Source organism: Rhinolophus sinicus, chromosome 17 (genome assembly GCF_057876585.1).
Source record: "Rhinolophus sinicus isolate RSI-liver-muscle chromosome 17, RSI-T2T, whole genome shotgun sequence".
Lineage (NCBI taxonomy): Eukaryota > Metazoa > Chordata > Mammalia > Chiroptera > Rhinolophidae > Rhinolophus > Rhinolophus sinicus.
Window position 1 is genome coordinate 52,227,999 of NC_142517.1, and position 25,493 is coordinate 52,253,491.

Here is a 25,493-nt window from a genome sequence, read left to right on the forward strand (position 1 = left end):
ACATGGTTGCTGGAAGTTCCCTGTAAGTCATAGGAAGGGAGAGCCCTTGACTTATCTCACTGATTATTAAGCACATAGGTATTAGTCATCGTGTAAAAATTAAATGTGTTTACCAAATATGATAATCTAATAGTGGAAATGACATTAGTACAAGAGGAATTGCCCAGAACTCCTCTGCTGACATAAATAGAACATGCTTATAACCCGGTTTTCTTATGACTTTTATTTCTTAACTTTTATAGTGTTTCCACAAATTTGAAGTCTTGAAGGGCTATCCAAAGATCACCATTGAGCAGATTCTCCTTACTCTCAAATAGCCTTAATCTAACTTCAATTTGCCTGTTCATTTTATCTCAGAATGAAAAATTGAAGGTGCTTAGAAAAACACTTCACTAAGTGTATTCATTTTATAGAAGGAGATAGAAAGTACATGTCCAGCCCAGGTACATGGCTTCTTATGGAATTGCTCCATTTTCCAAACTCGCATATGGTTCAGAAAGTGTTCCTTCAATCCCAACCAAATCCTGCCTGTAGTAAGTTCTTGTGCCTGCCATCTGCCGCTCTCTCGTGATCTCACAGGGCTATAAGCTCCCACAAGGTAGAAATATGATTACTTGCTGTGTTCTTATTATAAAACATTGTGCTGTACTTCAGAAATAATGATAGCTAGTGGAGTTTATTAGAATGAAATTTAATTTTTTCTACTCTTAAACCCAGTGAATTCTGCTAATTGGGAGGTGGCAAAGAAAAGTGACTACTTCCTCTACACACAAAGCAAGATTGTGAAGGGACTTATTCTCTGAATGAAAGGGAAGAGGGGAAAAGTAGGTAGCTTCTCATGTTTTATTCAGATGTTAACAAAGAAAATTGAGAAGTGTGTTTCCTTAAAATTGACACCATTTTTAATCCAAACATTCTGGTAAGTGATAGCAGATGATTGTGCAAGCTTCTTGAGAGGAAGAGGAATTTTTCCAGGAGCATGGTCCCAGTGGGAAGTATTGCCTAAAAGTAATACACCAGTCGCTTTCAATCATGCATATTTTTACATACTGTGTGCATACATATGTGTATTAATAACTGTTCCCAAGACGTCACTTTATCGCTCAGAGAGCTCAGTGTTGCTATGCAAGTGCCGGAAGAATCAGTTGCAAACTGCAATTTAGCAATGAGGATTTTACAGACACACAAGGGTGGAGGTGGCCTGGGGTTTAAGGCTCTGTGCCTGGGTCTCCCTCTGAGGTCTGATGTAGCATCGTATGTCAAATATTGATGTTATCCATCTACCCACTCCACTGAGACGATAAATGGCACTGCTGGCATTTCCCAGAAGCTTAGATCCTCAAAATATATCCACTCATATCCAGTACTGCATTCCATCTTGTGGATTTTGCATAGGAATTTTTCAGAATGTGATCTGGGGATGGAAGCCCCAGATATATAAGTACCTTCTGCTCTATTGTGCATGTGAATTATATTAATATGCCTAATAAGTTTATTTTAGTGATATATCTCAATTCCTTATATTTTATTGTCGCGCGCGCGTGTGTGTGTGTGTGTGTGTGTGTGTGTGTGTGTGTGTGTGTGTATTCCTTCCAATAACACTTTGAGTCACCTAGGGCTGGGATTACTATTGAGGTACCTAGTACTGGCTTAGATAGATGAAGTAACTTGTCCAAAGTCACAAATCGTATATATGGTAGAGGTGGGATAGAACCCAGTTCTTCAAACAAAAATCTATGTCTTATTCCAATAGAGTGGTTTTCACTCTTTAAAAAAATAAATTAAATAAAACCAGAAACCTTCTACCAAGTGAATATTAAGCACAATTCAAATGTGCAAAACATAGCAATTCAGACCAGCTATGGTCAAACAGGGACCAGAGCCTGGCCTGCTCTGTCCCTGAGGTACCGCTGAGAAACCCACCACCCCATATCCTGCTGCACTGTGGGATTATTAGAGATAGTACACAGGGGCAATGCAAAGTTGAAGGTCTTTAGCAAAAATCGGGACTGTCAACACAGCTTGGTATTGTCAGCATTCCTTTGATTTTCAGAACTCACAGATGTGCAAATGCAGAACACGCCACGGTGTTTCAGACAGAAATGGGATAGTTGTGCTGCTTCCGATGGTAATGGAGTTAACTTTGTTCTGGAATCATGTGGGAGTCATCCTCGTGGACTGCAGTGTCCCACACAATACTCCCATTTACAGTGAAATTTTACCTTCTGTGGAGGGAGAACTTCTCATGCTCAGGCAACAGTGCCTACTAGTGGGAAGAAACTAAACTCGAGGTGGCACACCTGGGAGATGGTTTTATGCAGCTGAAGAGCACTACCCTGAGAGCCTGAAGGCCTGGATCCAAGCCTTGTCTGCTGTCGGCTTGCTAGGGAACCTTCATCACTGCCTCTCTCTGAGCCGTTGCTTTTGCATCTTTCAATGAGGTTTGACTGGCTGCTTTCTAAGTTCTCCACATACTCTTACATTCTAGGACTTTTTAAATCCTTTTAACAATGCATTATGGGCATTTCAGCACTAAGTAGAAAAATCAAAACCCAAGTAAGACTCATTGGCTTCCCTTGGACATAGTGTCAGGTGAAAATACCACCCATCTCTGGGTCCAGTGCCAGGTGTACAGGTAATATGGTCCAGCTCAAAGACCACGAGTCGTGGGGCCAGTTGAGCTGACCTTGAATTCCAACTCTACCGTCGACCTCTCAAGTCACAAGTTTATTCCTTGGTTAACTTATTTGTTTAAAAAGGAGAATTGTCTTATCCAGCTTTTGGTTATTGTAAGAATCAAATTAGAATATGGAAATTATGTTCTATGTGAACTTGCAGGATTACTCTCAGTCTCCATGTATCAGAAATGTAAAGGAAGTAATGTTAGCTATGATTTTCCTGTTGCTCTTTTTGGTAGCATCAGGTGAGGAACTGTGTATAGTATTATAAAGCACTGTATAAACAGAAAGAGTACTTGTTAACATCATAAGGAGAAAATCATGGCTACTGTTGGGCACTGAAATACAATAACTTTAGACACATCCTCTTGAGTTACCTCAATGTTAGGTTTGCTACTAAATAACCAGAATACATTTGGAGATTTCCCACCAAAAAAACTGAAAATAACTGGGCACATTTAAAGTTTTTTTCAGTTTTGAGTGGAGCTTGAGGAAAAACACAAATTCCCATGAGAGACACCATACAGCAGATTCAAATCATAAGTCAAAAATAATCATTGCAGTAACAGTGGTAACTCCACTTGTAGATATTCATTTTTTTTTACTGTTAACAGATCAATCACAAAGTAAATTTTAAATATAGAAGAAGAACTTAAAAATTAAGAGTGGGAATATGAAAATGTTCGTGTGTAAAAATTAACTTGAAGAGAAATCTTCCTCTAGCCAAAATGAATACCAATATTTCTGTCAGGGATGTTATAAGGTTTACACAAGCTTGCTGCCAGACCGGATGTTTTTAGGAATTTTGGAGTTCTAAAGTAATAAACCAGGTTAGGGGAGGACAGAGCTCTAAAGCCAGACTGTCTGGGCCCTAATTCCAACATCAATATTTAACTCTGTAGCCTTGGGCAAGTTACTGAATCTCTCTAGGCTGCCATTTCTTCAACTAGACTAGAGACAATGATGGGGCCTACTTCATGGGGTTGTTTGAAGGATTGCATGAGATAATACATTCAAAAATGGAATGCTTGCCACATAATATGTGCTGAAGAAATACTGATGGTTATCAGCTCTCTAGGATCCACACATTTTGTCAGGTTTGGGATTGAATTTCTAGCACGAAATTCTGTGAGTAGCATATTGGTAAATAGAAACCTTACATAACTGCCTCATAGAGGCAGCTGCCTTTATGATCCCACAGTGACTATCATTTTTAGAAGACGGTCCAGAGTGTATATACCTCTGGTCTGAGTCATAAGGAGCTCTTCACGTTGAAGTTTTCCTACATCTCCTGTAGTTGGAGGGAGAAAAAGAAGGACCTGCACTAGGTATTTTGTAGCCCTTACCCTCATTGACCTTCATGGCCAGGTGGTCAAGGCTGTCATTGTCATCTCCTTGTTATAGAGGCTGAGGAAAGTTCCCGCTGGGCACGGAACTGGACACAGAATAGAAGCACAGGAAGGGTGTTTGCTGAGGGGTTGACAGAACACTGGATAGTTGGCTCGATGGGACCACCTGTCCCTCCAGGGAGTCGACTTAGTTGCATGTTTTAAAAGCTAGGGACCTCGGGCTCAGAGGTCCTGAAAACTTGTCGAGGCTCCCATAGCTAGTGAGGAACACCCCCAGTTCTGTCTGATTGCCTTTACATCATGTTATGTGTAACTTTGTTTAAAGGGTACCATGTATTATAGCCAAAACATGCAAAGCTACGTCGTGTTTTGTTCTGCTTTTCTTTTGCATTTGTTCTTGTTGTCTGGTTTTGGGTTTTGCTTTTCCTGCTTTTCCAGAGAATAGAGGTTGTCTTGAGAAAGGGGTTGTCCTGACTACAGTGCATGTTAATTAATTTAGTGAAGGATGGAACCAGGGTACATGGTCCCAACAAAGTGCAGTTTTCTAGGATGTAGCTCACAGGGCAAGGGCTTTTGGTCCTAGCCGTCATTGCTTTCAAAGAATATTCCAGTACACACTGTCCTCTGTGGAACACATAAACGCACAGTTCCCTTCAGAGCAGTGGGTCAGAGCAATGGTTCTCAAACCCACTGCACATTAACCCCGCTATTTCAGGGCCCCACCAAATAAATCCGAATCTCTGCAAGTGGCTCATGGGCATTAGTATTTTTGAAAGTTTTCCTGGCGGGAAGCCAGAGTCTGAAGTTCAGCCCTTCAGGATCTCCTCTAAAGGACCCTCACCTCTACTGACTTCCCCACCTGGAGCAGACCTGACATTGGCCGGGCGCTCCTGAGACTAGGGGTCTGGAGAAATGATGCTGTGCTGGCTCGTCTGCTTTCCCGGGGAGTGGGATGGGCCCCACTCGTAAACAATGCTAAAAACCTCAGCGTTGTGACTGAATAATAAAATGTATTCACAAGAAAACACGTGCTGAATAAGAAGATGGGCTTTAGAAGTCTGACCTGGTTCTAATCCCAGTCTCACCTCATTCTACCTTTGAAACCTTGGCCAAGTGACTTAAACTCACATTTCTTATCTATCAAATAAGTATCAATAAAGGTTGCTGAGGCTAAATGAGAGCATGTATGTGCAGTGCTTAGGGCAGTGCCTGGTACAGAGACAAAAAGCACAGTAATTTCCTTTTATCTTTTTGCAACACTTTTTCCAATGCAGTATATTTAAATTAGTGAAATATACTTGCTTTTAGCAACCTGTGTGGGACTCCCCCTCCATTTCACCTACTTACCTGAAGGTCCAACCTAAGCAAATATGTATCTGTAAATGAATCACCTCATGGTTAGACTTCATAATAACTTCCTTTTATCAACAGGTAACTCAGCCTTCACTCTATCACATAAAGTTTGTTGCCCAGGCCTTTGTTTACCCGTTCCTGAACTGTTCTCGCTGACGATTTGGGGGTTTCTTTGTTTTGTTGTCACCCTACCTTAATTTCTTATTTTGCACTTAAAATATTTCTTATTTTGTTTCTTATCTGTCAGTGAAATGAGAGAAAATAAATTGTTTCTCAATGACCATGTTTCACGTGTCTACCACTGGTCCTAGCACAGTCACTGCTCCTTTTCCTGTCTGCATATGTATGAGAGAGAGAGAGAGAGAGAGAGAGAAAGAGAGAGAGAGAGAGAGAGAGAGAGAGAGAGAGAGAGAGAGAGAGAGCTGTATAGGGAAGAGAGAGAACTGTATAACGAAGAGAAGGAGAGAGGGAAACAGCTGTCTGCCCCCTCCTTCAGCCTGCCATCCATGTACCCATTGAATCTCCAAGCATTTCTGCAAGGGCCACCTAAGCAATAACCTAGGAAGTAGTATAATACAGTTGTGTATACACAAGCAGAGTGATAGAACTGAATGTGTTCTGCAGTCCCACTCTTAAAATCTGATAAGGGTTCCAGTATGTACAGAGCTCAGTAGCACTAACCATAGGAGACTGAATATTGCTACATTACTTAAATGCAGAGTCCAAGAGAAATAGCAATACATAAATTTGATGTATGATGTAATATGTGATAGCACACCTTTAATGGCTGCCAGTTGACATTCTTTGTAGATTCTGTATGGTCTACGGCTATACAGCCATGCCACATGAGAAATTAATTTGTGACACAAAAGAAGCCTGTGCCATAGGAGTGCTTATAATTAGGTGAACTACTTTCTCTGACTCAGTGCTAGCAAAATAGTTTGTGAGAAAACTTAGTGGATTCTGTTCATGTAGTTATCAAAGGGTGGAAAGCCACGGAAAACTCTTCAAACTAAGACATAAGGGAGATTACTCTTGTTGATGAACGCAACACATATTGTGATGCCACAGAACAAAAAAATTGTTTCCAGCCAACTCATTGTTACCAGTCTGCCCCAAACTGTTTTGCATGCAGATGAAACCTGTTTGGGTGATACTTGTCAGCTGTTTTCCTGACAAGCAGTACAGAAATAGACACCCCGTGGAACAGTGGCTCAAACTGACTGAATGTTAGAGTCACCAGACAGGCTTTTAAAACTTCCATCCTAGGACATCCCACCTCAGACTAATGAAATCAGAATCTCTGGATCAGGGACCCAAAGAACAGTATTTTTTTTTTTTTTAAGTTTCCCAGATGATTACAACATACCAGCAAGACTGAGAATCACTGTCCTAGAACTTAAGAGGTTTAAATAACAGGTTGTCTGTTACTACGTGGATTGATGCCGCAGGGTTCCATAAAATAAAAGCTTTGGTGATTAGAAAATTCCACCTGTCTAGATAGAACCTTCAGTGAATGTGATATGGTCCTGTCACATATAGAATGCAAACTTGTTCTATCATATTTTTGTGCCTTTAGTGGAGGATGATTTCTGAATCAGCTTAATGGAGGCTCTGCTTTAAGATCATAACTCCAGTGGCCATATATAGAATAAATTGTTTCTAGGAAAACTATCGTCATTTCACTACCTTGATATAACCTTATTGATTCAATTTTTGGGACAGGACTTTGTTCAGAATATATTTTAGAAGGTGTTTAATGAGAAAGCTGATATATTGTACAATTGGCATATAGAGTTTCAATTCTTTATAATAGTTAAAGACAGAATATTAATTTTGCTTGTGCCTAAAATTTCTATTATAAGTCAAGCAAGGAGGACATGAAGACAAATGTGACCTGGCTTGATGTCTACATAAATTTGCTATTTTACTTTTGATGTTGAATAAAATTCAAGTTTCAGAGTATGTCATCAGGGGATCACTATGACACCAACCCTCAAAATTGCTATGGACATTTTCGGTCCCACCTCAAAAACAAGCAGTGTTTGCGAAAGAGAGCCTATGGCCTCTTGTATTAATGATGTACTGATCCCAGGAAAAAAAAAATTTAAATAAAATTTTATTTTCACATTATGAGGGAAAGAAATTCCCATTACAAAAAGAGGAAACTGGACTCATTAAATATGAAAATCCATGTTCCACTACTCCACCTCCACTGTTCAACATGTTGGTTTGCCTGCAATGTCACTGTCTACTTATGCCATTCCTAAAAAGGACTTGTTCAAAAACTGTGTGACCTTCCAGACTTAGCTCAAGTACTAAGACTTTCATAACAACTTCCCATTTGCACGAGGAAATAAATCAGAGAGAGCGAAAACAACCAGGAAGCCATTGCAATGGCCCATGAAAGATAAGCCCAATTTAGGCAGTAGGCATGTGATGAGAAGGAAGCGTTTCAGAGATGTTCCAGAGGTTGCTGTAGTTGGAGGAATGAGCAGGGATAAGGGACGAGAAGAATTTATGACTGTCTCTCCACAGTCCCTAGAGAAAACAACATATAGAAAAAGCAATAATATAAAAACAAGTTTTCCTGTTTTGTTCTTTTTATTATTATTGGTTCAGGTGTCTTAATTCACTGGCAAATTCCTGCCCAGGCTGTTTGATCCTCTGTTGTTGCATTTTTTAAGTTAATGTGTTAAGCCTTGCCAACAAGCTCCTCATACCAGCCTTGGGTCTGAACTTGACCCTGGATTCTTACCGGCCCCTAATCAACGATGTTTCCTTCATACTCTGATGCCTTCAAGTCCGGTACCCTTCCCTTGGTTGTTCTCGTTTTAAAATGCTGAGCTACTTGTCTAAAAGAAGGGCATTAGTAGACTGTGGTATGCTTTCAGTGATGTGGAGCATAAGCCCCTGTAGAGGCAAGGATGCACTATGCTTGAGTAACTTTCTTTCCATTCTGAATGCCTCCCTAAAAAGCAGTTTGTATAAGTTTCCGTTAATGTGAAAAGGGAACATTCGGGCACCTTTCGTGTCCCGCTGATGTGTAGAGCTATTTTTAATTTTTGTTCTTTGCTCTTTTTCTGCGCTTGTGATTTTAAAGGTGCCAGACTGACTGCCCTCGAGCCTAGTGTCCCAATTCCTCCCAAGAATAGGAAAAATATGGGAGGCAGGAGAGCTGGTCATGTCTGGGTCCATCCAGCATATTAGTTTGACCCACTCTGGAACAATATTCTCCCAAATATAAAGGAGAAGATTGTTCCTAATGAATACAGTTCATCTGCTTTCAGTGCTGAGAAGACAAAGCCTTGTTGTGCCAGCACCAAATCATGGCAGGATTTTGGATCCAGTAAGCCCCGCCACCCATTCCCTCTTTGGAAAAACTAAGATCTTTTTCTTTTTTTTCCTCTTTCATACCCACCTGTCAAAATTCCGTCCTTTAAGGTTGGGCTCAAATACTTCTTTCTCCACAAAACTTTTCCTGAGCCTTCTCAGATGTTATTTTTCCTTCCACATTTCCATTGCACTTTCTCATGTGACACTTTGTCACGTGATTGTGGAATGTGTATAGTCTCATAATGACTGTAAAAGGTACTGATATTGTCTAATCCATTTCTGTATGTCATACAGACACAGAATATAGTACTGTGCAAAGAGTAGAAACCTGGAGAATGCCTGTTGAATGGAATGAGAAATCCAGCGCTAATCTTTTCATTTGACCTTTAGGGCTCTGCTCTGATCTTTCCGTCTAATCAGTGATTGAAATATCTCCCCAGTCCTCATGGGTAGCTCTCAAACTCTCCATGAGCCCTGTGGGCTCAGACTCTTAGATTCCAGATGTTACATTTTGGGCAGCCTGATCTGAATCATAACTGCTACTTCTATCTGCTTTGTAGACCCGCATGGCCAACGGGCAAAAGCATTTGGGCAAAACGGTGTTTTTCCCTAAGTGTGGTCCGCATATCATGTTAGTCCCTGGTGGACTATCAGAGTCCAGTTTTGTGTCTAGAAAGGGAAAGAGTAATAATTACAATTAATTTTGTTGACCTGTATTTAACAAATTTAAAATTTGTTAAGTTTGAAATTTGAAAATAAAAATTTTCACAGGAATCCAACGTACTCTTAATAATCATCACATTCTTAAAGATTGCACATGTGCCACAGAGCCTGTCTGTTGAAAGGTGTCAGCTAATCAACATTCAGTAACAGTGCCATTCCACTCAGAGTATTTTGATGTCACATTATGATGTATTTTTTCTGCTGCTGCTAACTCTACATTTTTCATTATTACTATTGTATTGCATTATTTCTTCAGTGCAGCAAAAATAGATCATGATTTCAATATGATTCCGTGGAGGTGGAAAAAATAGTAATAAAGATAATACCATAAATACTACTTCAGATTAATATTACAAATGTAAATTTTAATGAACTACATTCCAGTATAAATATTGGAAGTGATTCTGTATATGCTGGGATGATGAATGTGACGATTTTTGCACAGGCAGTTAAAAGAGAAAAGTTTGAATACTAAATATGATGATGACTCTCCAAACATTAGACTTTATGGGTCGGTGACCCATTTACCTGTAATCCCCAGTATGTTTTCTATAATGAAATGTTGTCGGATAGTGGCATGAAGCTCTCAGAATTTTAGCATCATTTTCAAACATAGCACAGTGAACTTTCTAATAAACCAATTAATTTTTTCTGAATAATCACAAAAATAGTGACATATGAAATAACCTCATTTTGTTACTAAGAGCAATGAACATCCAAAATGTTAAAGGCACCTTTCTAAGGTTATACATCTTATAATAAAAACAGGTTACAAGTTAACTCTTGGATAGAAATTTGCAAATCCAACCAGAACGTTTATTACAATTATTATACAAAAGTTTTCATCAAATGTCAAGAACATGATATCAAGGCTTCACAATATATCAGTTACAGTGGAGGCAACTCAGTTTCCAAGAATTTAATTCCTTTTCCGCACTTGATATTTCTTATTCCTTAGGGGCAAAAAATGATGGGTTATACTGTAAAGACATTCAAATCCTTCAGTATAAAGAAATTCTTTCCAGGGACAAATGCAAGCACAGAGGATTAGAAATAATATTTGCCTCTTTTCTCCCAAGTTGAAACATTTAGCCCTCCTATTTTTAGGTGTGAAATGGTTGTTGGTCCAATGTAATGGAGTGCTGAAAACAATCTTCAGTGAGAAATCTCTCTATAATATCAGGTCTACTTTCAATCCTGATGCATAGAACTAGGCAGAGGCAAGATTACATAATGGTTAAGACCATACACACTGAAACTAGACTGCTTGAGTTTGAAGTTAATTAATCATTTTGTGACTCAGTTTCCTTATCTGTATAATAGGGATAATAACACTACCTATCACATAGGTTGTTGTGAATATGAAATGAGTTAATATGTATAGAGCACTGAGAAAATGCCTGAGACATAGGAAGCACTAGGCTTGCTATAGTGTATCTCTAAGAGCCTAGATATTCTTGCTGATATTCCCAGTGACCTGTCATTACTTGTTAAGACTTTTTTTTACCTTAATAGAAATAAAGCATAAGAAAGGAAACTGGATACGGATCTGATCTCTGGCTTAATATTCCCTTGATGGAGTCAGATATAAATACAGATTGCAAACTGCACCATGCTTCTCACTGACATAAATATTTTTCTTAACTTATGTTTTATTGTTATTATTTAAAACTTAATGTGATTTTTAAAAAGCTAAACCTGATGTCCATATGTGGTCCAGATGCCCCACGAATCAGTTTAAGAATACTGAAAATTTGCAGAACTCAGGGCCATGAGGGACTCAAAACCCTACGGTATGTGGAAGTGTTGCAGGATTTAGCCATGTCCAAACTAAGGGCAGACTTGGGGGCGATGCTAACTGAATTGTAATATTTTAGAGTGTCAAATATAAGACGTGAGACTTCTTGCATAAATCCTCAGAACACAGCACTAGAACTATTGGGTTGTATTTAGAGTAAGGAAGCATTCCAGCTCACTATGAGAAAGTACTTTCCAGCAGCCAGAGCTGTCTGGAAATACAAAAGGGACTACCTTTTGATCTGCCCGTCACTGAGAGCTGGATGCAGAGGATTATGACTGGGGCTTTTGTGAAAGCCATTGAAGTTTGAGTTTGGACCCAGTTTCCTCACAGTCTGATTGTACACGTAGACTCTCTAAGGAGCAAGGCTTTCCTAGAAGATGCCTTCCATGCCTCCCCTCCTCAGTCACCTTCTTCTCTAACTTCCATGTGAGTGTAAGAGACAGAGCACTGGCCTTGATGTCAGGAGACTTGAGTTCTACTCTGTCATTTTCTGTGGGATCTTGGGCTGTGATGGTCAACTCCTCAACTGACTCACGTAGGATCCGCATCGTGGTGGCCTTACAGGGGATAGTGGTGGCTATCCCAGTGATCTTTCTTGTGGTGGTGATGGCGATAGTGACGATCTTACTGCTGATGCTAACATTTCAAATCTGCTGGCTTCCCCATGTTGGCTTCTATAGCAGGACTGAAAGTGTTCCTCAGTGTATTCTTAACAGTCAATCCCTTTTATCTTTCAGGCCGCTGTGCTCGCTGTGGGGAAAATGTAGTGGGGGAAGGGACTGGATGCACTGCCATGGATCAGGTCTTCCACGTGGATTGTTTTACTTGCATCGTCTGCAACAACAAGCTCCGAGGGCAGCCCTTCTATGCGGTGGAGAAGAAAGCCTACTGTGAGCCCTGCTACATTGTAAGTTCAGATTTACTCCTCCGATGCTTTGCAAAGATACCTTCTTTGGTAAAGTGCCAATCACTGCAGATAGAATGTAGACGTCAGATCTTTACTTCACCTCAGACTTCAAAATATGTGTGTTTAAATTGGCATACCTTGTTTTTTTCCATGTGTTCATATATGAAGTCAGAAAGGTATGTTGGGCTGGGGCTGCCATTCAGTCAATGGTCTGCTGGGAAGATCATTACCCTGTGACTTTCAAGCATATGTGTATGAGCTCTCACATTACCTCCTGGAGCATCAGAAGGTCTCCCAAATAGCAGGGTCACACCTCTCGTTTTTAGGTCTCGCCCTGCATTTGAAGTTGGCAGTATTTGTAAAAAAATGTTGTAGGGTCTCTGGACTTATCAATGCTCTTTCAAAACCCTGGGTCTTTGAATTAGCTCTTTTCTACTTGGAATGTTTCTTACCTATCATACCTACCAGGTTTTCAATGATGTAAACGGGGAAACCCTTCATTACAGAGCACCTTAAAGGGAAATGAATATGACTGCTCACTGAGCTAATAATTGTTTTCCTTTTTTAAAGAACACAACAACTGTATTTTAATAACATCATTAGGTGACGAAAAAAACTAATATTCGCATTTTTTTTTACTTTTTTGCCAATCTATTCAAATCTATACATTAAGCTATCTTCTGATAGAGCAATTTAATGAGTGAACATAAACATTTTTTTAATCTAAAGTAAATTTCCTTGCTATCCTTCTGCATGATTTTAATGTGTCTGTTTAACACATGTTAGTGGAAAAAGTAGTGCTTTTTTTGCAAACCCACAAAAGAGCCATGGTATGGTCCTCAGTGCTCAGGCATTGCAACATAAAAGAAGCTTTGGGTGCAAGATATCGGGAGTTATTCATGGCTTTGCAGATCCCCAAGTTTTAAGTTTAGTGCAGAAGTTTCTGGCCTTGTTGGCATTTTCCCTTAACCTGAGAGCTCTAACTCATTGCAGCCCTGGAGTCTGTAGCACAGATCTGAAAGTTCTTCAAGATTAAAATCTTGCAGGATTTAATACTGTTTTGCATTCCTTCAGTTCACTTTCATTTAATTTTCCTCCCCAACGGCAACTTAACAACATATAGCATCACTGTAATGCCACGCAATGCTGGAGCTGGAAAAAAACTGTAAAGAGAATTTGTCTAACTTCTCTCTTTAGCAATGAGAATACAGAGACGCAGAGAGGAAGAAAGTGACTTTCATCTTCTGTTGTTAGTGTCAGAGCCAGGGCTGTATTCAGTCATTGGCACTCCACTCCTTGTCCCATGTTCTGTGCAAACAGCACACGGTTTCAGTTTGTCCAGAACATAACCACAAACACAGTAATGTCCTGTTGATCTGGAAGGAGCAATTACATAACAGGGAAAGTCGAGTGACCGAAAGCTTACTTCTGTAATAAAAAAGAATATTTCAGATATCACCCTTTGAAAGTTTTGTTGAAAAGAGAAGGTTACAAATGTCCCTGGCTTTGTAAAAGACTGTGCAGACTATCGTTCACAATGACATTCACCTAGGACCACCACCATGATAGTGTTCACTGCAGTGAGTTCTGTGACGTCAGTGACGTCGCAGAGCCGACAGAAGCACCTACTGCTGTTTGTCCTTATACTGTGTGACGACCAATTGCTGTGTTTCTTTGTAGCTCTTATGTCTAGTTTCCAGCCTTCTTTTGACGATGTTGATTCCTGCTACTTTAATAATACTCCTGTGGCAGCCTCCTTCCATTTGTTTCTTTGTTTGTTTGTTTTTGTTTTTTTATCCCTTATGAGCTAGGAATCATATGAACAGAGCTGGGATATGATATAATACTGTGTGAAGAATAATGGGTTTGAACTTGGTTCTATCACTTAATGCTTTGTCTCTTTGGGAGAGTTACTTGATATTTCTAAGCTTTGGTTCCCTCCTCTATATAGTCGGAATGATTTCAGGATTTTCCCCAGAGGCTTATGAAGATGAAACGAGGCAATCCTTGTAAAGCACACGTGGCTTGCTCAAGGAATGGTAGTGGAATGAATGCTATTCTGAGATAAATTTGGTAAGATTTCCGGCCTACTTAGTATTTCTGAATATGAGGACCTTACATGTGTAGTGAGATTCATTGGGCTTTAGGAAATTATTTTAGCCTGTCAGACATATCACTCTTCCATTTTTAAATGCTTTGCTTGCTCTCCTAAATATGTGATAGGACCGAAGAAAGTCTAATCTGGCTAAATGACAGGTTTCTACAGTGTGTGGGCTCAGGTTTCCATCTCCATTCCAGGCATAGGATCTTGGTGATTCTTTAGCCTGTAGCTCCTTCTGCTTTGGTTGCCTGATACTATACTATGCTTACAACACGAAACATTATCTGGGAGATAATCAGTCACATCCTTGGAAGACCTGGCTGAATTCAAATAATGGAAATTCTTACCATTCTTTCTGACTTTTCTCCCTTACAAGAAACTTTAATCATGACTTCTTCTTTAATGAGTTCTATCCATGGTGACTCTAAAATGTAATTTAAATCTTATCAGAATTCAGTTAAACTTTACTCAAAGTCCCTTGTTCAATGTTGATTTCAGAATTCAGCACAGCCATTAAATGGATGTTTTAACATTTTAATTTCCTCTGAACTTTCATAAGTCCAATAAGTTGCCACCACACTAGAAATGTAGAGAGTTTTCTTTTGAGGGGATTGGGAAAGCGGGGAGAATAAAATATAGGGAGACAGTACGGCTGGGTGTATCTCTCTTGGGACCAAAGCCCTTAGAACAAGCACCTGCAGTGTCATCCAGTCAAATTGTCTGTTGTTCCATTGGTGGAAACAGATGTCTGAAAGACATCCTGTACAAAGCAGAGAAAACCAGGTCCTGGACCTCAACCTTGTTTTCTTTCCTTTTCTTTTTTTTTTAATAGATGGAATCAGAATATTGAAGATAGTGGTTTAGTTAATTATTTCTGTGTAAGGCCCTCCCAAGTTTGATGCTCTGAGTCCAGGAAGGAGACCAGCATAATATAAATTTAATTTATTCCTGCCATTTAATTGATCCATTTTAAATCATATTTAAACTAAACATTTACATAATTTTGAGGGAAAATATACCAATAATGTCTTCATCTTTGCTTCAATGATTATTTCTATTTTACTATATTCTCTTAAATCCTTAATTCTTATGTATACATAGCTGTAATTGAACACATTTAATTCTGTAAGGCATTGCAATTCTCTTTAATCATGTTATACGTGTTTTGTTTTGTGTTTCCTATCGATTGACTTTATAAATACTTATATAGCTTTCTATTGTTAATTATCATTATTTTTACCTTTTTATCTGTTTAGTTTTTTGTTATGTTTACATGCTAAATTTTAAAATCATTTGCCAATAGAAAGGTATTGGGTTTTTTCCCCAGTGTTTTAGTGTTGTAAATATCATGCCTATAAATGACTGAGGAAAATTTATATATCATTTTATTTTTAATTGTATTCTTAGCATAAATTCTTTGGTTTATATTACCAAGTTTCCTTTATGACAATTTGGAGAACATTTGCTAGATTTCTTGAGAAAGATTTTTCCGTTACAGAACCACCTGCAATAATGAGACCATATGTTAAACTATAACCTATCCACTGTTGGAGAAATACATTATGTAATAGTTATTTGAATTTGAATTTGTGCCATTATTAGCAAAGTCAATGAGATGATTTTCTACTTAGTGATAGATCTCTTCAAAGCTTAGTTTTGATTATTCTTATGGATTTGTATAAATGAACAGCTTAAAATTAAGGGCATGAAGCTTCCTGGGGCAGTAAATTGATATAAATAGAATATATTGGTTCTGGTCCTTGCTCTGCCAGTGTGACCTTGGATAAGTCATTTGATTTCTGAGTGCCAGTATCCACATTTATTAGGGTGACAATAACTTCTCTCCTGTCTTCAAAAAAAAGAAATGAGCAAGTGTGATATTTTGTACAGTATGAAATCATTTACTAATATAAGGTCTTAATCTGATTAGTAACATTATTGTCGTAGCGTTTTCCCTCAGCATAATCTGATACAATTTAGAAATCCTCTAAGTTTGGGTAATTTCATAGCTGCAGTTGCTATGGAAATACTGAAATAAATAGATGTCATAGAAGGAAAATGAGGACATACATGAGAAGAGGTTCATGCTTTCCTGAAGAAGATTTGTATGTCGGTATGAATATGAAGACCAGCAACAGTGCCTCCCACTTATGCGTCCTTCTGCCCATAAGGAGACAGGTATACCCACACATGTAGATTTACAAAAGAATTTCTGTGTTCTTAGCACAGCCAAGGCATCTGGGCCTAACACAGCACCTCAGAGATTCTCAGCAAGTCAGTTTATGAAATAGCTGCCAAGGATCTTCCCCTCAACCTGGGCTTTTACTCAGAGTGGATCAAATCCAACTCCTAAGTCTCCCGCAGTGGAAGGTGGTACAGACATTTTTATTAGACTTCAAATCCAAGTGATTAAAAGGCCTCAGGAAATAGGAGGCCAACTCCACAGGAGACTGAAAACTGTAAGGTTCTTGAATGTGACTCATTAGTGGCCAACACACTAGTAGCTTTTTGCTCCTTTATGTCACTAAATGACTAGTTAAAACAGTCTAACTTTTCAGCCTATACTAAGAGGTCGACTTTGTACCTCTTGAGGAACATAGTCCTTTTCTATGCTTAATTCTTTCTTATAAATTGTTTTATAAGCGGTAATGGCCAGGCCTTCATGTGAGTGTTGGGAAAGGAACTGAACGTTTGGACTGAACCTGAAACGTTCACAGGAACTTCCCTCCTCTTCTTAATTGCCCACCTCTGCTCTCTCATCTCCAAGGAGTCTCTGTCACACCACATACGTATGCGCACACACGCAAAGGCGTTTTCTTCTTGATATCATTACATCATCACCCCACAAGTATTCTCCCAGGAAGGAGAAAAATGGTTCAAGAAAGGGGAACTACTCTCTTGAGAGATGTAATGATGCTAATAAGTATCAATACTGATCTCTTCCATTTGCACAGCCCCTAACATTTTACGGTGCTTTTGAGCATCTATGATTGCACATCATCACGTCTATTAGAACCTTGTGAAATAGATAAAGGGGAGATTATTAGTTCTATTTTACAGCAGCTGTGATATTTTCAAAGTAAAAAACAAAATGAAAATTAGGAGCAGATCTTCTAACTTGCATTTTATTGCTGGGTCCATACGACCACCCTGAAACTCACGTTCAGCTTCCTAAAAACACGCAGATACTGACAGCCCCCTGTGGTTATAGCCTTCTTTTTCCAACACTTTCGTTGATGAGCATGTGAATTATGACTTACAGTATTACAAAACCTGAAATACAGTGAACCCAAACTGAATTTTATAGATGTGCCTTTCACCTTATTTTTAGACATGTTAGAAAAATACTGTACTTAGACTATTCTTTCATATGGTAGTAATTCTTTCTCAAAAAGCTGTGTTTTTAAGTATTAAATGCTTACTAGAGATAAATTAGAAAATATGTAAAAAGGTACATGACTCTCCCATTCAAATATTATAACAACTTATATTTCAGCATATACTCCTTTTCTATTTTAATGTATCTGTGTATGGATATATGTTTATAACTATAAACATAAATCTATGTACATGTGGTTACATACGCACAATGGAATCATACCATCTGTACTAATTAGTAACTTGTTTTTGTTACATAATAGTCTATCAAATTTGACATCTACTGAAATAGTTTCTTTTAAATAGTCCATGGACAGTCAAAAAGAATGTATATCACCCTTTTGAAAATGTGACTCAAAGAAATATTTCTGCAGACAAATAAATAAATCCAAATACAGTGTGTCTGGGAATTCCAGAGCAAATGAAATAGTGATAAGCAATGAACCAATAAAATTAATAGTTAAAAATAAAGAGATAAGAAAAGATATGATGGCAAATAGCAGACCAAAAGAAAATATTACTTACCTACTAACTGCAGTATTAGTAGCAGACAAAGTACAATTCAAGACAAAACTGTTAAATAGGCCAAAGAACATGATTTTATTGATAAACGTTATAGTTCCTGAGAAATAGTACTGTCTTTCTTCATTAAATATCGTTACATTGAAAAACATAATAAAAAATGTTGAACTATGAGATGAAAATGGTAAAACCATATTCTTTATAAAACTTTAACACAGTTCTTACAGTCTTGGGCAAATCAATTATAGAAGTTGAATAATATGATTGATTTAAAAAGCTTATATCTTCTTTCCAAATCTCTATGGAATATTTAGAAAAACATTATATCACCGTCTAAAAGGAAAATGTAGACAGTTCCTACTTTAGCTAACAGAGTTGCACATCACAGTACAGAAAGACAAGAAATCTATAGAAGGATAAGCAAATAAACGTACTCTTGGGGTAAAGAATTCTTAGAAAGTAGTGATGATGATAACACTATATGGCAATAAGAAGGAAATGCAGCCAAGTTAAATTCTAAGTCAAGTTATTACCATTAATTGCAACTAGAAAGAGTGCAAATATGTTAATCTAAAAAACTAGAAAATGACAACAAAATCAACTTAAAGGAGGAAAGAATTAGTTAAAATAAAGGCAGTTATTGATAAATTGAAAAATACTAGAATTTTTAGATATAGGAGATTATTCTTTGAAAGGAGCAATGAAATAAACTTCCAGTCAAGATAATCAAGAAAGAGAGAAACGCAAAGTAGAGAAAATTAGGAATGAAAAAAAAGCTCTTTAAAATGTTATATAAGACATTTTAAAATTATTGCACTTAAGTTTTATATAAAAGAGGCTATTTTCTGTGCAAATCTCAAATACAGAAGAACTAAAAGAAAACATAGGCAGTAAACTCTCTGACGTTGCTCTTAGTAATATTTCTTCTGATCTATCTCCTCAGGCAAGGTAAGCAAAAGGAAAAATAAATAAACGGAACTACATCAAACTAAAAAATTTTTGTGGCAAAGGGAACCACCAATGAAATGAAAAGAAAGCCTATTGAATGGGGGAAGATATTCACCAATGATACATCTGATAAAAGGTTAATATCCAAAATGTATAAAGAACTCATATAACTCACTCACACACACACACAATTAAAAAATGGGCAGAAGACCTGAATAGACATTTCTCCAAAGAGGACATAAACATGGCCAATAGACATATGAAAAGATGCTCAACATCACTTATATGTGGACTCTAAAGAACAAAATAAACAAAGAAACAAAACAGACTCATAGATATAGAGAACAAATTGATGGTTGCAAAGTACAGCATAGGGAATATAGTCAATAATGTTGCAACTACTATGTACAGTGCCAGGTGGCTACTAGACTAATGTGGGGTGGGGGAATCACTACATAAATTATATAAATGTCCAACACTATACTGTACACTTGAAACTAAAATAATATTGTATGTCAACTGTAACTAAAAAACATAAATAATTTTAAAAATAAAGCACTATAAACATAAATAAATAAATAAATAAATAAATAAATAAATAAATAAATAAATAAAAGCAGGAAAAGAAAACTTGAATATCCTCAAAAATATGAATGAAATGCAGAGCTACAACCTTTGAAAGAACCAAGGAATTTCACTGAAAAGATTTTTCAGATCTTTAAAGAACTGATTCCTGTATTGTTTCAAATTTCAGGGCCTAGCAAAAGATAAGCTTCCCAAATCATTTCACAAGAGTAGCCTGATCCCAGTTAATAATACCTAACCTAGGTTGCCCCCAAAAGAAAACTGTGATAACCTTTTACCAATGCAGAAATCCTAAATGAACTATTAGCAAATTGAATGACACATAATGAAACAGCCCAGGTTATTCCGTCATCGCTATGTTAGGATAATAATAGGAAACTTGTAATGCAATTAATTGTATTGATTCATCAGTTTTTTAAAAAAACTATTCATCTTTATAAAGGATGGTAAAAGGGCATTTAGTGAAATATAGAACACATGCTTGTTACAAAAATGCAGTAACACAAAACAAGCTCTAATAAAATAGAAGGAAAAAACATGTTGAGTAGGATAAACTAAACTAAATCTTTCTAATTATGCACCAGATCACTGCTATTATATTAATATTGCTCTTAATATTTTAGCCTTTCTAGTGGAAATTGGGAAACAAAAGTCATATAAATAATTTTAATATAATAAACTTTTTCTTTCATGTATATACATATATTCATTTCAATTTATCTAGTATTTTGAACACAGATACAAATATAAAGAAAGCATAATATGATTAAATTCTGTGTATCCATTATTTAAGAAATAAAACACTAGCAATTCAGTTGAAATTCTTTAGGTTCTTGTCCTTAATCACCATCTCAAAGCTTCTGTACAGAGGTAACCACTATGCTCATTTTTCAATCTTATCTATGCATTTGTTTATATTTTCATGTCTCTCTTTTCTCTCTCTCTCTCTCTCTCTCTCTCCATATATATATATATATATATATATATATATTTTTTTTTTTTTTTAAAGGAAAATATTGTATTAAAATTATAATACTCAATACATAACAATAACAAAAGATGAATACACATCAGGTTTGACTTCTGCAATTACAAGACGTGCTCAAAGTGGCTACCATGGGCGTAATTTTAATACAGTTTTTTCCTTTCTTAAAATGTGGATACATTTTTTTGGCACTCATGTGTGTGTGTGTGTGTGTGTGTGTGTGTGTGTGTATCGTGCTGTTTGCATGTAATGTTTCTTCATTTTAAATAAATAGCAGTGTATTGTACCTTTTTGCTGAGCCTTTTTCACTCAGTATTATAAGGTTAGGATGTACAAATATTTACAGATGATATGATTCTTCTAGAAAAATCTAAAGTATTAGAAAAATAAAAGTTTAGTAAGCTGGCAAAATAAAAATTATAACTTTAGGTTTAGAAACTATAACAAGGAAAAACACCTCAAACACCTCAAAAGAATCAACAAAGAAAATAAAATACCTAGGAAAATCTTTAAAAGTGTAAATGATCTAAGTGAACAATGCTATAAAAATTTACAGGAATGACTAAGTCGTGAGCAAAATTATTTGAGGATTGAATATGCTTTGGGAAGCACCCTGCACTTCAGCAGGCATTCATATTAGTACCCTATAATTTTACAAGAGCAAGGCTTTCAGGGGGGGAAGAATACTTACTGCACTGTCCTTTGCTAGTGGTTGTTATTTAGCCCTTTTCCCAAAATAGCCCCTAGCGCTTTGCTGATCTTAGTTACCAGTCACCATGTCTCTGCAGGCTCCAAAGCACCCCTGGCAGGGATAGTGATTGACACACCTGTAAGTCAAATGCCGAGAACACACAGTGTGAGGGATATAAATGATAAATGTCTAACTATTACGTTGTTTTGTGCACCTGAAACTAATAAAAAAAATTTTTTAAAAAGAGACCTAGCTGAGCATAATCTTTTCCTCCAGTTCCTATCCCAAGCTGCATAAATGTCTGTTGTCATAGATTTAGAATGTTTTTTAAAGTCCAAGAGGAACCTTAGAAATCTAATAATGTCATTTTATAGCTGAGAAAATCTAAAGCCCAAGAAAGCTGACTGATTAGCCTGAGGTTATATGGTGCATTAATGGCAGAGGCAAGAATAGAAACCATAAACCTTGATGATGCCTTCAAAGCACTGCTTGCTTTGGGACTGACAGGAAGAGGTTTAACCATATGCGGCTCCAGGCTCCAGAGAAACATCTCTAGCAAATGTTGGATTCCATAAATTTTGGTTGGAGAGTGTAGAAATAGGACAGTGTTTCCTTCAGCCCCAACCAAGATGTAGAGTCTCAGATTTCCAGGTTAAACGCCTCTGAAACTTTATGCTAGAACCTTCCCACTGCCCTAGTTTGTTTATTTTTAAATCAAGCATGAACTCACCACTCAGTGTTTGCCAGAGTTTGGAAGAACGTCAGCATCAGGCCACTGTAATAATGGTTTAAGATTATTTAATCCTATTACTTATACACTTCATTAGGCTGAGTGAATTGTTGGCAGTGGTTCAGTAAACTTCCTACTTTAGAGATAAAAGGACGGAAAGAAAATAGGGAAGGAGTCTGTTCCTCATTTTCTTTCATACTTATCTTACATCTCTTGCTGGAGAAAGGAATGATAAGTTCCCAGCCACAGCACAGAATCTGTGTTAGGATCTTCTGAGCTGCTCTGTACCCTCAGAAGAGAAAAATGTCTATAACTTTACATTTCTCATTAGAAGAAAAAGGATTGGGGCAGGAGAGAGAGAGAGAGAGAGAGAGAGAGAGAGAGAGAGAGAGAGAGAGAGATTATGCTTTAAAATTGATTTTAAAAATAAAGCTGAAAATAAGTTCAAGACTCCTAGTTAAGATTCCATTTTTTCCTTAGGGGATCTGGTGTGAGGCAGCAAATGATTTTAAAGAAAGAATATGGAACTTAAAGTTAGACCTGGTTCATGCCCAGCTTGACCAACTACTATTCTGCATTCACCTCATTTTTTTTTTTTTTTTTAGCTTAAATTTCTCTACAAATATAATGAGAATAGTATTTCTTACCTCAGTGCCTAAATGAGGGTTCAGACTGGATGAAAGGGCTGAACAAAAAAAATCAAAGTGTGGGGGCTTTGAGCAGTAAGTAGCTACAGAAGGTCAAGCGCCAGAATCTGCAAAGGAGAATTGTGCCTAACTTGAGTCACCAAAGGACAGTGATTAGTCAGCATTTCTGTCTCTGGAATGTTAGCTGCAGGCTGCTGGTTTGAGAGCTCACAGTCTGAGGGGCAGCTGCAATTCTGGACTATGGAAACTTGGTGTTCCCAAATCTTTTCAGAGGTCACCTGCTTTGGAATCACCCCAAAGTCCTCATTTAAAAAGTTCTGCACCAGTCCCTAGAACTTCTGCACAAGGAGCCAGGAAATGTGCCTCTCTCACAAGCCTCTTGGGGAGGTTTCTTATGCACACTCAGGTTTGAGGCCCATGCATCTGTGTTCCAGTAGCTCATTAAGAAGTAGTCCCCAAATACTTTTATTTCCCATCTGTCTGCTGCAGATTCTTTTTACAACAATTGGCCAGACTGGACCCTCTTCTCCTGGACATGGATACGTTTAAGCATCTCTGTCTGCGCTAGGCATCCCCAAGCTGCTTCCTGCCTTGTGCCTTTTCCCATCTCCATCGTTTGAACATGTGTATCAACCAAACTTAAAATGCTTTCCTGGAACTTCTCCAAATAGATGTGGGCTTTCCTGAACATGCAAGGTTTTTGTTTTTTCCTCTGTTATAGGATTTAACTCTCTACAACTGGTGTTACATTTATTCGAATCTTTGACACATTCTCTTACTGATTTGAAACCCTTGGAAAGTGTGTATGTTGGGTTGGTTTAGGGGCTTGTCACATTTTATTCATCTTTATTTTTTCCATAGTTTTGTCACAATAAATGAGCCTACTACTGCTTCGATATTTATGGGAAGCAGTGGGGAAGTTGGAGAGGAACTGTATTTCACTCTAGATGCCCGTGTCTCCTAAGATGGTCTTTGACTCTATCCTTAGGTATAACCTGTATTTGGGACTCTAGTGTATATAAGAAGTAAAGAGAACTTGGCTCAGGGAGCCTAAGAGCAGGCATTGCTGAAATGTAAATATAAAAGGTTGAAGGGAAAGATGTGAAAGCGAAGCCAGCTGTCTACCTTCCAGCCATAGAATTATCATAAGAGCTGCAGCACTCAAGGTCAAACACACAGACCTGACTTGCAGATGAAAATTGCCAGGGAGTTTGAATGGAAGTTCTCTGATGTTCTGATGACTTTGAATGTGCCATGGTAATTCCCTCTCACAGCCAGGCTTAACTTAAAAAGGAAGAAGTCTGCTTCCTGGATCTCTCTTTTGCTACCTGGCTACAGTGTCAGGAGATGCCAGCTGAGGTTGGCGTCATCACTACAGTAAGACAAGTGCTCTTTCTGAACACTTGATGCTGACAAGGATGGTATCTTGTAGGTCTTCAAAAAATGTCTGTTTACTTTTTTTAATGTAAAGATTTTTTTTTTAATAATTCAGTCTCCTACATTTACAAACTGGGAAAATAGAATGCCAAGAGAGGGACAAAGACTGGCTTAGGGGTGTCACAACTGAGAACTCTTTAAAGCATCAGAAAAGCACACATATGTAATGGGTTTTTAAATTATATCAAATATCTTTTTGAAAGGATGGCAAACACCTTCTATAGAAGTTATTTTTATTTTTTGCGCTCTTTAATACTGCTAAAAGATATTTGAGACAATTTATATTAATAAAGCCATCAGGGTACTTTAGTTCAAAGTAAAACAACCTTCTAAAATTTATCCATAAAAAAGTGAAAATTTTTATTTTAATCTAGTTATACAGATTCTAAATTGTATTATAAAGCATAGGAAGTATACAAATAGTTTTTTTCCACAAAATAGATCGTTCTAAATGTGCCAGGGCCTCAGAGGAAATAACTGGGAAAGGAATAAAAGAGGAATTCAATACAAAAGTCTTCGTGGAGGAAGAGACAGACCTATACACTGGGTGGTATGGTAAGTCGTGTTTTCTCCTAATGCCACATATTCATTCTTTTCCCACTCCTGACAGAGGAGTGGGAAACTGTTACTATTCCTTTTTACAAAGTAACAAAATCAAGGCTTAGAAAACCAAGGGCTGTAGAGAATGAGGAATTAGTGCAGGATTAGAGCACAACGTTGAGCTCCTGCACTCTAAATCTTCGCCTCTACCTTTCTCTGAAATAAATTCAAGCTAACAGATGGCCTGTCATCAGATAGGACTTTTTTTTTCTTTTTTAATCAGGAGGGCTTTTTTTTTTTTTTTTAATAACCCTCAGGCTTCAATTTGATTACCACTGTTTTGAGAATCCTTCCCTGCGCCTTTCCAACTGAAGACAAGCACTCCCTACTCTGTATCCCCAAAGCTTTTATCTATGCCTTCGTTTCATCCTCACCTTTGTTTTAACCCGTTCCTGTTTCCACCGTATAGTGGCAGACAACCTCACCCTCATGTACACAGACTGTGTGCTCCTCAGAAGCACGTTTCCTCTTCCCTATTCATCCGCAGACTTTGCTCCATATCTCCTATAATAGTGTCAGAGCAATACATCTCATTCTGGTGGGTATTTAGTACTTACAAGAAAAAGAATGTATTAGTCAGCTCAGGCTGCCATAAGAAAATACCATAGTCTGAGCAGCAAAAGCAATGGAAATGTATTCCTCCTAGTTCTGGAAGCTGAAAGTCCAAAAGGGAGATGCCAGCATTGTGGCTCTGATGAGAGCTTTCTTTCAGGCTTGCAGAA

At 37.7% G+C, this 25,493-nt stretch overlaps 1 protein-coding gene across 14 annotated transcripts in view; it reads left to right on the forward strand.

Annotated features, from left to right (window-relative positions):
* Positions 1-25,493, forward strand: part of LPP (LIM domain containing preferred translocation partner in lipoma) — a 652,405-nt gene that overhangs the window by 522,941 nt on the left and 103,971 nt on the right. For all 14 annotated transcript variants that reach the window (XM_019752112.3, XM_019752114.3, XM_019752117.3 and 11 more), the window contains one exon: positions 11,978-12,147. In XM_019752112.3, coding sequence (XP_019607671.3) covers positions 11,978-12,147 — 170 coding nt within the window. The remainder of the gene's footprint in view (positions 1-11,977; positions 12,148-25,493) is intronic.